This window comes from Ochlerotatus camptorhynchus, unplaced genomic scaffold (assembly GCF_037179485.1).
Source record: "Ochlerotatus camptorhynchus isolate MF236.1 unplaced genomic scaffold, CSIRO-AGI_Acam_v1.1 ptg000248l, whole genome shotgun sequence".
In the NCBI taxonomy this organism is placed as follows: domain Eukaryota; kingdom Metazoa; phylum Arthropoda; class Insecta; order Diptera; family Culicidae; genus Ochlerotatus; species Ochlerotatus camptorhynchus.
Genome location: NW_027040738.1, coordinates 1,191,658 through 1,207,172, shown reverse-complemented (window position 1 = coordinate 1,207,172; position 15,515 = coordinate 1,191,658). Strand labels below are relative to the sequence as shown.

Below are 15,515 nucleotides of genomic sequence, written 5' to 3'. Positions count from 1 at the left end.
CTCTTCTTCTTCTTGTTCCTGTTAGGTCGCTTTCTAGAACCATTTTCACTGGGTCGTCGTGGGTATGTGCGTCTCTTAATAGATGTTACACCTAATTGCGTCTGACAAAATTTAACCTTCGAGTAGATTGGTGCGTCCGCTCGATCCAACTGTGTACAACAAAAAATCAATCCATCAATCCCTTGAGCCCCTAACGGATAGTGGTATTAGTATGCGTGGGCGAGCTACCAGTTACGCCAAACCGACGATCAAATGCATCAATGACAAAAGCTGATACGTTCCTTTGAAAAAATAATCGAGATTTAGTATAAAGAAAATTCCCATAAAAGGGCAGCCCGCAACTCAGATTGAGAGACGCTGGTCTATGCAGTTCATAAACATCGAGTACTTCTAGGAAATTTGAAACAGAATCAATCAACTTTGTGCAACTACTAAAAAACCTTTTTTTTTCGAATCATTTCTCGTTCACAACACCAATTTTAAAACGATTCCAACTCAATGTACACCTTTTCTCCCAACCAGATTCCTGAACCTCAAGGACAACGTCATCAAGCAGTTTGACCAGCGAAACATCTCCCCCTTCGCCGGTCTCAACCTCTACAAACTGGACACGACCGGTAACCAAAATCAGCCCTTCACCCTGAAGGAACTGTCCACCATGAAGAACCTCCGCTCGCTCGCGACGTCTCACCTCCAATCCATGTCGCTGAACGCCGAAGACTTCACCGACTTCAGCCCCGAACTGGAGGAACTCAAAATTACCCGCGCCGGTCTAAAGTCCATCAAAAACCGAGCCTTCACCAACCTGCGCGGCCTGAAGCGGCTGGATCTCAGTGAAAACCGAATCGACAGCATCGAAGCGAATGCCTTCAACGAAATCGGTCACACCCTGGTTTCGCTTCGCATTTCCCACGGTTTGGGCATGCAGTTGTTGCAAATTCCGCACGAATCATTCCGCCAACTGACGGCCCTGGAAGCGCTGGATCTGAGCAACAATAAGCTGAAAACGCTCAACGATAACAGTTTCCACTTTATGAAGAATCTCGTTAGTCTGGAACTGCATGACAACCAGATCGATAGCCTGCAGAAGGGCACCTTCCAGTCGGACATCCACACCAAACTGACGATGATTTCGCTGCGATACAACAACCTCAAGCAGATGCAGACGCACTCATTTGTGGATCTGGAAGACCTGAACGCCATCTATCTGGACGACAACCGGATCGAGACGATCGAAAAGCGAGCGTTTATGAATCTGGACGACCTGAAGCTGCTGAATCTGAGGGGCAACAAACTGAGCAAGATAGCGGACGAGGCATTCCAGGTGAGTTCTCAAATTTTTAAATTCAACGTCAGTGTTAATCTTAGACGAAAAAAACTGTATTTAATCAAATTAAATGCTTCCCCTTACTTACCTCTATTCTTGACCTGCGCACGCCTGCTCTTACCCATGCGCTTGTTACCTCCGGCGCCACCACCACCGCCACCAGCCTTCCTCTTTGGACCGTCTCCGAGGAACGACTTCTTATCGTTTCGCTTCGATCCCTTCTTCCGTCCACCGAAACCGAACTTGGAATTTTTGGCCACTCGCTTGGAATTGACTTGCTTTTTGCCAGCAGCACCTCGGGTCGAACCCTTCTTCTTATTTTTCTTGCCACCTTCCTCGTCGTCATCCAAAAAGTCCAAATTGGACAGCTTGCCCTTGCGGAACTTTTTGATATCGTCCAACATCTTTCGGCGCTCTTCGTCTCGCTTCTCCGTCGCCTGTCGTTGGATTAATTTACCAATACGACGCTGTTCGCGCAGTTGCCGTGTTCGTTCGGATTTCGCGATACCTTCCTGCTTGGCCAGCAGCACCTTCCGGATGCGCTGCATGTGCTCGTCGGTCTTTGCCATCTCGGCAAAGTAATCGTCCGGTCGTTTAGTCACGATTCCCATGTCGTGCAAACGCTTGATTCCCTCCACCGCGGCAGCCTGGGCCTGTCGGTGGAACAGAATTTCCCGCTTGAAATCATTCAGAACCGCGTCCTGCCCCGGTACGACGTAGGGTATCTTTTTGTTTCCCTTGAACTGGTTTTCGCGTTTCTGTTCGTGCTTTTCGATTTGAATGGCCAGCTCCGGAGTGATGGGAGCCAGCTCGTTCACCAGATCCAACCGCTCAACCCACGGTGCTTTCAGGATCATCGATTCCAGGGCACTTTTCAGCTTGGCGGGATTGTTCACCAGTTCCGTCCTGTCCTTGGCTATGACGTTGAGACCGGGTTTGAGCAGTCCCTTGGCCAGGGCTTCCCGTAGCTGCAAGTGAAATGGAAGAACATTGATGGATTAATCCGCGAATCGGTACCAGCGGTTGGAGCACTTACCTCGTCATCCTCGTCGTAGGACACGTAGCTGGAGTCGGAATCATCACCGTGGACGTCGAAATCGGTCATTTTCGGACCTTTATTCGATGGAAATCACGGGGAAAAACTAATTATATTGCAAACAAATTCAACAGCACCGGCGCAGCAACGATAAACACATGTGCTTCGCGGAGCTCGTTTGTTTTGGAAATGTGCTGCTTGTCAAAAGCGCGAAGCGAACCGGGGGGTGAGCGAAATGATGAGACAACATATGGCAATGGCGCACAACTCTATGCGCACCATACAATCGAATTGGGGTGAATTTGTAAGGTTTCCGCGGGAAGGCGAGGCAATCAGAGAACTTTTCATATCAAAGGTCTTCGTTAATAAAGAAAACTAAACTAAACTAACTATTAAAAGGCCTGTATAGAGATCGAAGCGACGTGAAAATATCATACAAAATACTGCATTTATACTGCATACAAACATTTCACTTCCCTTGGGAAGTGTTCCGGGGAATTGTAACTTTAATTTAACACTTCGAAAATAAATTATTATGGCCGAAAATCCCTCCTTTGTTGATCTTCCGATTTTCGAGACGGTATTTGAAAAAATGATTTCTGGTCGGTCTGAAATTATTGTGATCTGTCAAATTTAAGGGAAAATTCACCAAATGGAACACAGCCTTGTAAGCAGATGCGAACCAGCGAACTTAGATGTTGTGGATCACATCTTTTTCGCTTACGTTTACTTTTTCACGCATGCACATGCTCGTGAAAAGCCTGGTATACAGATCGAAGCGAAGTGAAATTTGAAGCACGTGAAAAATCATGAAATTTCGCTAGCTCAAATGGATGTGAAAGTTTACATCTCCGGTGAAGTGAAAATCTGACAGATACGCTCCTTATCAAAACGTCACCTTTCCACTTTGCTGCTGTGTTTTTCATGACCAGCTGGATTCGTGAATAAAGTATACGTACACTCAAAGAATAAATCTTTGGAAATGGCTCTAAATTTATTGCTTTGATCGCATGTAAAGTTCAAATTGATTAACCAACAACGAGATTGTTACAGATGTATAGCTTAGTAATCGTTGAGCATCGTAGGTAAAATTGAACAAAATGCAGCTCCAATACGGTGCACACCCTTGTGAAAGTGTTAATTCCTGACTGCGGCACAATACTCAATATAGGTACTCAAGTTAACCAATGCACATAATAGAACTAAGGCATTTGGGCCAAGCTTTAGAAGATCTCAGGAATCTCCCTTAAATGTCCTCTAAATTAATGACGTCGGTTGAACTTGTGTCCTCTGAATATGATTTTCTCCAAAACCACTCTCCCTACTAATTTATCTAATTTTATTCCAATAATTCTCATTCCAGAACCTCCCGGAGTTAGAAAAACTAGATCTGGCCTACAATTCGCTGCCCTCCTTCGACTTTGACTATTTCGATCAGGTACCATCGCAGAAAGATTGCATAACAAGCCCTCCACCCGCACACATGTTACTGACCACATTTACCTACAAAATATCGTTACAGGTCGGTTCGTTGACATCGCTGGAGGTGGACGTCAGCCATAATCGCATTAAGGTGCTCGGGGAATCGGCTGACCAGAACGCAAACGAATCCTCTCCAATGCAGTCGGCGCATGCCAACAACGGCCGCGAGCACGTGGTCTCTCATACCAACATCAAAACGTTGGATCTATCGAACAACAACGTTAGCAAAATCGTCGGTGGCTATTTCAAGCCAGTGGAACTATCATTGATGAAACTTTCATTGGCCGGTAATCGGATTAGCTACATCAGTCGAGACGTGTTTGGAAATATGCAACATTTGCAGTGGTTGAATCTGGAGAGCAACATGATCAACGATGTCGATTTCGATACGTTTAAAAATACGAAAAAATTGCAGGTATTGAAATTGTCCAACAACATGATTTCCGATATCCCTACGGACCTATTCCGCAATGTTTACGGTCTTCGGGTGCTTGAAATGGCATACAACAACTTGAAATATTTGCCCGACGGTCTGATTTTGGAGGAAGGTTTGGAGAAGTTGGATCTGTCCCATAATCAGTTTACGAAGATTCCGGTGACCTCTCTGTCCAACTTGGCCGCTTTGGCACTCTGCGAACTTGATCTAAGCCACAACCACATTGGAGCTATTCACAGTATTGATTTGTCCAATAAATTTAGGGTAATTAGTGTAACAAATTACCTCCACCAAAGTATACTGAATAACCTGTGAACCATTTCAGTCCCTTTCCGTTCTGGACTTGTCCAACAATCGACTGGTCCGGTTGGAGGATGCTGCATTTGCTACCCTCCCACGTCTATCACTGCTCGATCTATCTCACAACGACGAGCTTGAAGTGATGGGAAAAGCCTTCATAGGTCTGGAAAACAGTCTCATCGAGCTGCGTCTAAATAACGTTTCACTTAGTGCCGTCCCAGAGCTATCCAATCCATCGCTACGTGTTCTTAAAATATCGCACAACGATCTGCCGTCCATCCCACCGGAGCTAGCAGCCAATATGTCATCTCTGCGGGAGCTTGATCTGTCCGAGAATGACCTGACCCACGTCCCACTGATCACCCATTCGTTGCCCAATTTAAAGTACGATATAAATTCTTACAACCGCTGGATCCGTTTCAAATTTTTAATATCTGGAAATTTCAGATCGCTATCCCTGGCTGGAAACCCCATCACTACCATGACGAACACCAGCCTTCTCGGAGCTGCCGACACCCTGGAACACCTTGACATAGCCAATCTGAACCTGAACGGAATTGAGGTAGTAGTATTCTGCATGTCATGAGCGTAACAGTAAGCGTAATCTCCATTTCAGAATGGCGTCCTCAACAAGCTGCACTTCCTGAGAACCCTGCGGATATCAACCTATCCGAACATCCAACACTTTAATATTCCTCGAATTCTGGAGAACGCCCATAATCTACGAGAACTGTGGATCGAAGCTCCAAAACCACCATCGCATGATCGCTCGGGGTCGTCATCTGCTGTTCCAAAAACTCCGAAACCAGTCTCACTTCCATCGAGCGATATGCGCAGAGAGATGGAAGGCATTCTACCACGTAAACTGAAAAGTATCACCTTCAGCGGTTCCGGATTCAACCGTCTAGCGGACAACGTCCTCAAGGGAATTCAAACAGCTAGCCTGCATGTATCTTTGTACAATACCTCCATGGCAGACTTACCCAACAACTTCTTCAAAAACATCGGAAAGAGTGTTCGGAACATTTCTCTAGACTTGGAGTTCAACAACGACCTGCTGAAAGCACTTCCCAATCCTAACTCCGCTCACTACTTGCACCTGCCAGAGCACGTGTTCCTAACCGATCTACGAATCTCCGGAAACTCACTGTCATGTGACTGCGAAATTGGGTAAACCTTGTCTACCATCTACACCAATCTATATTTTCCTAACAATTGCACAACCTTTCAGTTGGATCGAATTTTGGCAACGGAAGCGCCGTCAGTACATGTGTCCTGCTCAACCGTGGACGGAGAACAGCAGCTTCAACAGCTACTACAAGCATCAGATGAGTGCGCTGATGGCGCACGCCAGTGACGATTGCGAAGATTCGGCCGACAATCTGCGGGAAGCCACGTGCAGCAACAAGAAGGACGAAAGTCTGCTGGAGGTGCTGAAAAAAGACCTGGAATGTGGGTGGGGAAGTGCAGCGACCAAGCTGGGAATCATACCGGCGATAGCCTTCGTGTCGGTGTTTGTCGTTCTGCTGATCTGACTTATCCGGTATCTGTTCAAAATGTACAGCGAGTTCTATGATTATCTGGAGCAACTCTACGGTGACCGAAGTGCCACGAATGGGTCCGCTGCAGCCGTTTCCTACGTGGACGATACGTGCGATTACGACCTTGAACTGGAGGAACTATAGAGCTCGGGATGTCATTGTTTTGCGTTTCGTCATTTTAGTCATTGTTTTTCTGTTTCGTTGAATCCTATTTTATCAGTTGATTGCAAAGGAACGTTTGTTTTAACTTTTAGCTTTTTAGGGTGTTTTTTTTTTTTATTATGAATGTTTTAGCATTCCAACGGTGAATTCAATGTGCCAAGTTGTTTATAGAATAAAGCAACGGTTTAGTAAAAAAAAAATCGATGTGATGTGAGCTCGCACAGCTTTTCAAAAACGTGTCCGAACTTCCTTTTCAATATTGTTGTGTGGCAATGAACGTTAAGTTTGCTTTGTTTGGATTTAGATTTTTATGCTTTTTTAATCCTTATGCTTGCAATATTGTATTCAATCCGATATTGCGCATTTCTCATTAAGCTGTACAAATAAGCGCGTTTTCAGTTATGTAAACGCTCCTATAGTTGCGGTACGTTAGAAGCGTTAGGTTCCTATAGTTGTGTATTGAGTATCCATACACAATTATAGGAACCTAACGCTTCTAACGTACCGCAACTTAGGAGCGTTTCCCCTAAATAAATGTGATAAAAGTGCGAGTTTCCGTCTAATCGTCTTTGTGCCTTCGATGCTATTATTCCGTATGAGGTAAGCAATATTGTGATTCTTAAGAAAAATCCACATAATGCCCAACAACTTATGCGCCGATCAGTTGCGCGCCGGGTTGTGCGCCAGCTATCTTGATGAATATGTAAACAAACAAACGTCAAAAAAAATCCGTATCGAACAGCAAATTTTCCGAGTTTGTTCTATTCATAACAGTTTCCAAATCCATACTTTCCATAACATTGACAAAATGTATCGAATTAAAGAAGAGGTACTTGGCCGACATGCATCAACCAATACGAAGTATCACGTGCTGTACGGGTTCTATTTCCTGAGCTTGTCCAAATCGCAATTGGCAAAAATGTACGGGAAGCATCACACTACAATTAGCAGCTGTTTGCAGTTTGGAGCAGAGAAACGACGGTGGTTAATCGAACAGTTTAAAAAAAAATCCGACATTATTCTTAGATGAGGCCTGGGATAGTTTTGAGAAAACTTTCAACTGCTCCATCAGTACGACCTCTGTTTCCAGAATACTACACGAGCAAGGATATACGTGGAAAGTTCTAGAGCGTCGGGCGATCCAGGTTCAAGAATCTCAGATTTGTCATTTCGTCAATGAGCTGGCTGCAATAAACTGGGACCTACATCACCTTATCTTTTTGGACGAAGTATCGATCGACAACAGAGGTATGTTGCGGAATCGAGGCTACGCCAAGGTCGGCGAAAAATTGATTTACAGGGGTGAATTCAACCGCAAAGCCAGAGTATCCTTACTCTGCTTCTTGGGCCAGACAGGAATGAAGAACACGTACTTGACGGAAGGAACTTTCACGAGGGCAAAGTTCTTTCAATGTTGTCGTAACTTTGCCAACAGTGGAGAAGTTTCTCGACACCCTGGAGTTAATTCGGTCTGGATCTTGGATGGGGCTAGAATTCACTGCCATCGACGAATAGTTGAGTACCTCCGGTCATTGGGAATCCATGTTATCTTTTTGCCTCCGTATACACCGTTTTTCAATCCAATCGAGTATATTTTTGGATACTGCAAGAAAAAACTACAACGTGTCTACGTAGAAAATAGCTCTTCGGATCTCACAAGAACCATTTCTGCGACGTTAAATACATTCACGAACTTTAACTGCACTCGTGTATTCCGCAAATGCGGATATCTGCCAGGTGGGAAATTCAATCCGGCAAACGGACTAAGTCAAAATATCGAATCATTGGGATTTGAGAATGTACGTAATAAGGATTAATAAACAATAAATCAAATAATCAAATGTTGTTCACCTTTTTTTATTTCATAAACTCAAAACAAAGAGATGTTCAATAAGCAACAGCTTCAATCAGTTGGTCGTCCCGAATGCGTATGGAATCGTTCGGAATCAGGATCAGCAAATCGTTATTGATGGTCGACATCCAAGCAGTCGGTCACTTCCTCGGCGAGTTTCTGCCCAAAGCTATCTTCAGATACAGCAATACTGCCAGACACATCTGCTAGCAATGAAGTGTTAGTCGCATCGTTTGCAATGCGGTCAAGCGCAATTGCATCGCCTTAGCATATGTCATAAGCTGGTCTAAATCTGCTTGCAGGCCATCCAACAATTGTTTATACCCTGAATTAATATTTTGGGCAATGCATACATCCTGACGAGTGTGATTCAGCACGTTTTGAGAGCATGAGGGAACCGTCTGGAACAAATGTATCAGATGTTGGGGAGGTACTCGCAACTTCAATTCCTCTCGTTCAAGCGCGTCTTTGGTCAGTAAGTACGAAGCCCATACAGACAAGTTGATGTCCGATGAAATGTAGGATAGCTTGTAGAGTTCCTTCAACTCAGTGGACAAATTACTGTTTGCCTGGTTGGATGCTGCTCCTGCTCGGTCACGCTCCTCCGGTTTTATCAGCTGCACTCGCAGTGTTTCGTACATAGCGGCTGAGGTCACCGACTCCGAATAAATGTGCACAAACACGTTAATATTTCTGTTCAGAAATTTCTGCATTTTGTCTGGCTTTTCTAGCAACTGTAATGGTTTAAACATGCGTTTCGAGGCTTTATCTTGGAAAGAGATGAACTTATCCATATCGCCGACTTCTGGGTTCAAATCATCATTCCAGTGCACGGTAAATTGATCAGCATCTCCACCAGCGAGTGATTCAAACACGGCCTCTCTGCGAATGAACTTTTCACAGTAATCCCATACAGTTTGCATAACCTCCTCAGCTGATTCACAGTTCACTTGCACTTTTCCCACAGAAGGACCTTTTTTGTGGCCCTTGAAGTTTCTGATGAATACAGTTGCTGGGAATCGAAATATTTGTTTTGGCTCCGCTTGTTCACTTTCACTTCCAGGGCTTCCGGGCGAAGCAGAATCCAGTGTATCCTGGAACGATCGTTTTGCCTGCTGCACATTTGATGGTCCTGCTTCTGCTTCCTCCTCCAGAAATTCTACCTCGTAGTCAACCTCCCGTCCCTCCAGTCCTACAAAAGTTGGAGACATATGCATGATGGCACATCTGAAAAAGAAACACTTATTATGAAATGCATTTCATTTGAATTGATACGAAAAATATTTTACCTGCGATTCAAAGCCGACGTCGAACGGGCACAGCAGAAATCAAATGAAGCCGCTAGGAAAAATGAGTTGACAGTTTGTTTTGTTTTGTTTGGTGAAGGGTAACTGATGGGTTGTTGACTATGTACGATTGCAAGTAATTTTTTTTATTTGTTGATTTGCAACTGTTTTATGTGAAATTATGATTCACTGGCCCGAAATACATATAGGTAATAACGAGTTGATGCTTTAAGAAGGGTAACGTCAATATTTAAAGACAATTTTTGAAGCAATATAAGTCACATACCCTTGCGCACAAAAGAGTGACAGCTGAGCAAATCAAGCTTTTGCTAGAATTTCTCGGGAACCACAATATATGCGTCGAAGACATCAAAACGATTTGACGGGATCGTGAAACTTTCATAACACTTTTTAGCATTTTTGGGTACAATCTAGTTTCAGTTGCAACCAAGAATAAAATTCAGTATTTCAAGAAAGCTTTGTGGACAAGACCAAGAGAATTCCAAGGATAAGTTCTCTATGGCACTTCGTGGGAAAGTACAGTGTCTTTGATTACAATTTCTGATGACTTTAGAAACAAGATCAGTGCTCGAGTTGCCCTACTGAACATAGAAAGACATTTGACAGTTCTTTGTACCAATGCATACATCTTTATATTGTGTAACAATCAGCGAAATAGAGAAAACATCCAGCCCAAAAGATTCCCTAATGGTGGTAAGCTCCAACCGGTATTATCCTCGGATTGAATCCCGAACAAGAATATTCGGAGTTGGTTGGAAATGCTAACATGAAGCTTTAGTGTGATGATTTATTAGCTAGAGAATGATCTTTAGAAGAATGTAGGTGGATAGTTCCGTTAGAGTACGGCAGTATGAAAATTGAATAGAAGTTGAAAATGAGCGAAGGGCCATTAAAGCGACAGTTTTCAAGATGACGGCCCTTCGCTCATTTTCAACTTCTATTCAATTTTCATACTGCCGTACTCTAACGGAACTATCCACCTACATTCTTCTAAAGATCATTCTCTAGCTAATAAATCATCACACTAAAGCTTCATGTTAGCATTTCCAACCAACTCTGAAAATCGTTAACTTCGCGTATGAAGTAACATAAAAAACACTTTGAAGAATATTCGGCTGCTTTGATGCCGACATCAGAGTTAATCAACACGACTCTAAACAAAAAAAAATTGGCAGATCATTCAAACACGGTATTAAAGGTTAATCCGAGTTGGAGCTTACCGCCATAAGACCTGGGACGGGAGTGACGGGACTTGACAATCGGGTAGCGATTTCGAGCCAATTTGCTGTCACATCAGTGCCAGTTGCTGATTGGTCGATCTGACAGTAGCAATCGTTGAATAAAAAGGATAGAGGGATCACATCAATCTGACTGGCAGTGATGCCGGAATCAATGTTGACGTCGATGTTGTTAATTATTTACACAGAAAAAAAAGTTGTTGAATATTACATCCAAACTGCTGCAACCAGGTCAATCCATCGGTTGTGTAATATAACGTTGTACGATGTACATCGATTTTGCGAACAAAATTACATCCATTGATGTAATATTGTATCTGCTTTTTGCTATTACATCATTATTTCATACATCAGCTTGAATTACATTGATCGATTTTACATTTTTTTTGCTGTGTATATTTGCGAAAGGAAAGTTAAAAAACAGAGTCCACGGCAGCGTTGCCAGATATACCGATTTATCGGTATTTATACCGATTTCCGAACTAGATACCGATATACAGATAAGGTTCCTCAGAATACCGATTTTTGAGATGTTATACTGATTTATACAGATTTTTTTAAATAATAAAAAAAAATTAAAAAAGTTCTGAAACTTCAGAAAACACCGGAGGCAAACCAGTCTCAGGCTGAAAGCCTCAATAATAAATAAAACTGAAGTTAGTTAAACTTCAGAAAATCCCAGACTTTTAAGTAAGTTTCGATAAATTAAAGAATGTTTCACCAACTTCTGTTAAAATTCTAAAACCCGGTCCAGCGAACTCCAGTGAACTTAAGGAAACATCATAAATATTTTGGATACTTCACAAGTCCAAAGACCGTCTGGAAAATTTTATGGTTTTCGGACAGTTTCATTAGTTTCAGGAAACTCAGGCAATTTCCGAAAACTTCAGCAATGTTCCGAGGGACTCATGCAAATTTAAGAAACGTGAGGGAAATTACACGAACATTAGCACATTGTGCGAACATTTTATGGGAAGTTCCGTGCTTATTAATGGCAGTGTCGATAACTTTTAAGAATTAGAAAAATCGGGAAGATCAGAGAACTTCAATGCTGATGTTACAATTAATTCAAGAAAATTGTGAGAGCACTTAAGAAATTTCGTAATCTTCAAGAAAGTCTAGAGACCTTCAAAGTTGATAAGATATATTCCGGTAGTCTCATTATAATCAGGGAAGTTCCAAATATTTCAAAGATGATCAGAGTACTCCAAAACAGCTCGAGGACATATGGAATATTCCTAAGTACATTTCAGGAATGTTCCAAGAACTTCAATGCATTGCGGGGTCTTCAGGGATGTTTTATGACCATTTGGAAAATTTTCTGGATCATTAGAACATCCCCCAAGAGCTCTTTCTTCCGGAATTATGTCCTTGTTTCTTTCGACTGTTCCGTTAGCGCTCAGGCTTCCTACTTCCTCCAGATTTTTTTTCTCCAATCTACCTGCCAGCGTCTCCAGAAAATTTCTTCTGTCTTCTCCAGGAAGTTCAATTAAACATCTCCCAGAAATTTATTTCGTCTAGCTCTGGAATTTTATCCAGTTGTTTTTTTTTTTTTTTTTTTGTTTGACTTCTATTGGAAGATTTTTCCGAGCTTCTTCTGGCTTTCCCTGGAAATGGCTACTTCTGGAATTTATGTCCGATTTCCGAAATTTGAATGTGAATTCCGTTTTTTTTTTTCTGGAAGTTTTTTTTTTAATTTCACCAGAATTTTCTCAATTTATTTCTTGGAAGGATGTTTTTCCGACTTTTCTCAAAACTTTCCTCAAATTTCCTCCAGGATAGCTTATTTCTTCTTTCTCTGGATGTTGTTTTCAGCTTCCTCCAGAAGCTAATTTAAACATTCCCCGGAGTTTTCTTCCAGAATTTTCTGATCATAGTCCAAAAGTAAAAAAAAATCGCTTTTAAGAACGGCAAAAATATAAAAATAATTTAAATAGTAAATACCGATAAATACCGATTTTTTAAAACCTTTGATGCCGATAAGCTTTAAAACATTCTGGCAACGCTGGTCCACGGCTAGGGTCAGATCACTTGAGGTGCATTTATTATAACAAAACAAATTAAATGCATTTTCACAGTGCATTTTTTGCTGTGTGTAGCTTTAAGTGACACCTCCCACCAATACATGAAGGTAGAGTCGGTGTATAATGAGTCACGCCAAGAGTGAAGCCAAGTCTACCTATTGAACTGTCAAACTGGCTACCTATCGTGCAAAATAAATAAACATTACGATGCTATGAAAGCTACACGAAAGGTATTGAAATAAAATATAAAATTTAATCGAAGAAATGACCATAAACACGCAGTGAGAATTTAAATTGTAATTAGATTCGTATGGTAATGATCAGTAATGAGAATTTGTAATATACGTTGCTGATTTAATCCGACAAAATCACTAATATAATAATTTACTGCAGTCGGTAATTTAATTTCTCGCTAGAAGTCATTTGAAGTTGATGCACAAGTCCTCTGTTGCCAAGTGAAAGGGAAGGGAATCTCTCAAAAACCGTGATGCGAGTTCCACTGTTTTTCTCTTGGCGTGACTCATTATACACCTAGAGTCGGTGGTTAGCGATAGGTAAGATGTATTTGAATATTGTCTGATATATTTCATGGTGAAAAACTGTTGATATGTCATGGGAGAGAACAGAAATCTAGAAACTAATGGAAAATCATATAAGTTTGCACTATGAGAAAATTCAGTAAAATATACCTGTTTTCATGATGAATATTGCTCACTAAAAGATATATCTTATAAGATAATCATGTATATTTTATTGGAATTGCTTTTAACGACTTTTGACGTTTTTTGATATGTCGCGTGTTAACATCCATGTAGAAACTATTGGACAGTCATTTAAGTTTGCAGTATAGTAAAACATGTATATCTCATTGGAATAGCTTCCTTTGATTTTTGAGGTTTAATGATTGTAAACAAATCTATCCCAATCATTATATAGTCATATTGATTTGCCTTTTAAGAAATCCAACAGCAAACATTTGTTTTGTCATGGTTTTCTGGGATGAATATCGCTCCCAATTAAATACATCTTACATGATTGTTCTTCATAAATTATTGAAACAATTTTCAACGATGTTATCGTACACTCATTAAAATGATTAGTTGAACTAAATATTGCTAACGACAATGATACTGCATAGAATAATCTTTGTTTGTTATTGTTCCAATTAGATAAGGAGTTGCGGAAAAGAATGTATTGAGATCAAAAAAAAAAAATGATTCTACTGCAATATTTACTTTGCTAAGATTCTAATTGTAAGCCTTCTACACGGCTAATTCAGATTCCAGCACTAGTACCCGAACTTCATGAACCAGTTCCATGAACTCATATAATGTAGTCGTTGTTTTATTGCACACAGGAGCATTAAGAAAGATTTGAATACACGAAACCACCGAAACGGAGCATAAATTTGTTATTTTTCTTCACTCTAGCAAAACGAGCATAACGTTGCACTACATTCCATGTCGGGAGAGCTGTTCTTACTTCGTGCTAATTGAACGAGCTCAATATTGAAATCAGCCGTGGCCCAGTGGAATCGAGCGCAGACACCGAATGCATTCACACCTCAACAGTTCTGGATCGAATCCCAAATCAGCTACAATAAAAAAAAGACAACTGTGAAAGGTCCCATATTGCCTGATGTTTATTTTTCGATTTATTTTTAGAAATCGATTAAATATATGTGTCAAAAAAGAAGTAAATTTCATGTGATTATCACATAAACTTTACTTAGATTGATTTGTTACACATATATTATATTGTGGTAAAAAGTAAAGCTTATGCTTATGGGTTTCAAATCCATTTCAGTTCATTATTATGATTTGACCGATTTTCATTTATCATATGACGATCATATAAAACCGAGTATAAAACTTACCAAATTATCAGCATTGAAAATGTATCAGATATTCATATAGAATTTACCTGACACATTTTCAATCATATCATTTTCAATGGATTATCTTATAGCGCAAATTTATAAGATTTCCACATAACAGGAATATGTCATATTGGTTCAGTGTGGTCTTAGAGTTACCTCTATGCTTGTATTGCTTTTGTATAGTTTATAGTGCTCATAATTATTATACAAATAATGCTCATCCTCATAGTTTGTCATCCAAGCGTATCCGCGGCATTACCAACATTGTTTATAATCCCACCTTAACTTTAACTGAAATGGTTTTGAAACCTTACATGAACGTTTGTGTGATAAAGTTTTAACCTTATGTATTATGGTTTTTAGGAAGCGGACCTTACAAATAATGGGTTGTTAAGAACCATTACCATTTCAAATTCTTGTTTTCTTCATACATTTTCAGAAAGAGAACTATCCAGCTTTCCATGCTCGGTAATGGCGGCCCGTTTGTATGAATAAATGTATCCTTCACTGTGCTTTTTGACACTAACTGGAGGGCGTATGTTGTTTCATTTTCTTCTGTTACTGGGAGAGGGAAAGGGAGTGGTCAAAATCCGAACCTCCAGAAAGCACAGTGAAGGATACATTTATTAATACAAGCAGGCCGCCATTACCGAGCATGGAAAGCTGGATATTAGAACGTTTTTACTTATGGTTTGAGAACATTAATGGTTATGGTTATGGTAGTCAGTAAGGCCCATGCATGGTTTTGTAACATCGATCAATTTTATGTGGAATATATCGCGAACTAGTTGCCTGTAAATTAATAATTATCAGTTCACGATTTATTCCACGTAAAGTTGAGCGATAGTACAAAATGATTAATGGACCTTACTGACTACCATAACCATAATCATTAATGTTCTCAAACCATAAGTAAAAACGTTCTAATATA

At 40.9% G+C, this 15,515-nt stretch overlaps 2 protein-coding genes and 2 pseudogenes across 2 annotated transcripts in view; 2 read left to right on the top strand and 2 right to left on the bottom strand.

Annotated features, from left to right (window-relative positions):
- LOC135704806 (chaoptin-like) overlaps positions 1 to 6,483 on the top strand; it is a 267,836-nt gene extending 261,353 nt beyond the window's left edge. The window contains exons 3-9 of the mRNA XM_065226323.1: positions 523 to 1,324; positions 3,727 to 3,801; positions 3,886 to 4,545; positions 4,607 to 4,965; positions 5,029 to 5,143; positions 5,198 to 5,751; positions 5,813 to 6,483. Coding sequence (XP_065082395.1) covers positions 523 to 1,324; positions 3,727 to 3,801; positions 3,886 to 4,545; positions 4,607 to 4,965; positions 5,029 to 5,143; positions 5,198 to 5,751; positions 5,813 to 6,116 — 2,869 coding nt within the window. The 3' untranslated portion in view covers positions 6,117 to 6,483. The remainder of the gene's footprint in view (positions 1 to 522; positions 1,325 to 3,726; positions 3,802 to 3,885; positions 4,546 to 4,606; positions 4,966 to 5,028; positions 5,144 to 5,197; positions 5,752 to 5,812) is intronic.
- Positions 1,393 to 2,532, bottom strand: LOC135704816 (probable rRNA-processing protein EBP2 homolog). Its single transcript, XM_065226334.1, has 2 exons — positions 2,364 to 2,532; positions 1,393 to 2,295 (listed from the first exon to the last, which is right to left on the bottom strand). Exons 1-2 carry the CDS (start codon positions 2,430 to 2,432, stop codon positions 1,408 to 1,410), a joined length of 957 nt encoding a protein of 318 aa, XP_065082406.1. The 5' UTR covers positions 2,433 to 2,532; the 3' UTR covers positions 1,393 to 1,407.
- Positions 6,484 to 6,897: 414 nt separating the features above from the next.
- LOC135704789 (uncharacterized) lies at positions 6,898 to 8,101 on the top strand (annotated as a pseudogene).
- Positions 8,102 to 8,219: 118 nt separating this feature from the next.
- Positions 8,220 to 9,615, bottom strand: LOC135704790 (uncharacterized; annotated as a pseudogene).
- Between the last annotated feature and the right edge of the window lie 5,900 nt (positions 9,616 to 15,515).

Coding starts and splice junctions, on each gene's coding strand:
- LOC135704816 (XM_065226334.1), bottom strand. CDS start 2,432: ATGACCGATTTCGACGTCCACGGTGATGATTCCGACTCCAGCTACGTG. Junction 2,296..2,363: donor CCTACGACGAGGATGACGAG/GTAAGTGCTCCA, acceptor TTTCACTTGCAG/CTACGGGAAGCCCTGGCCAA.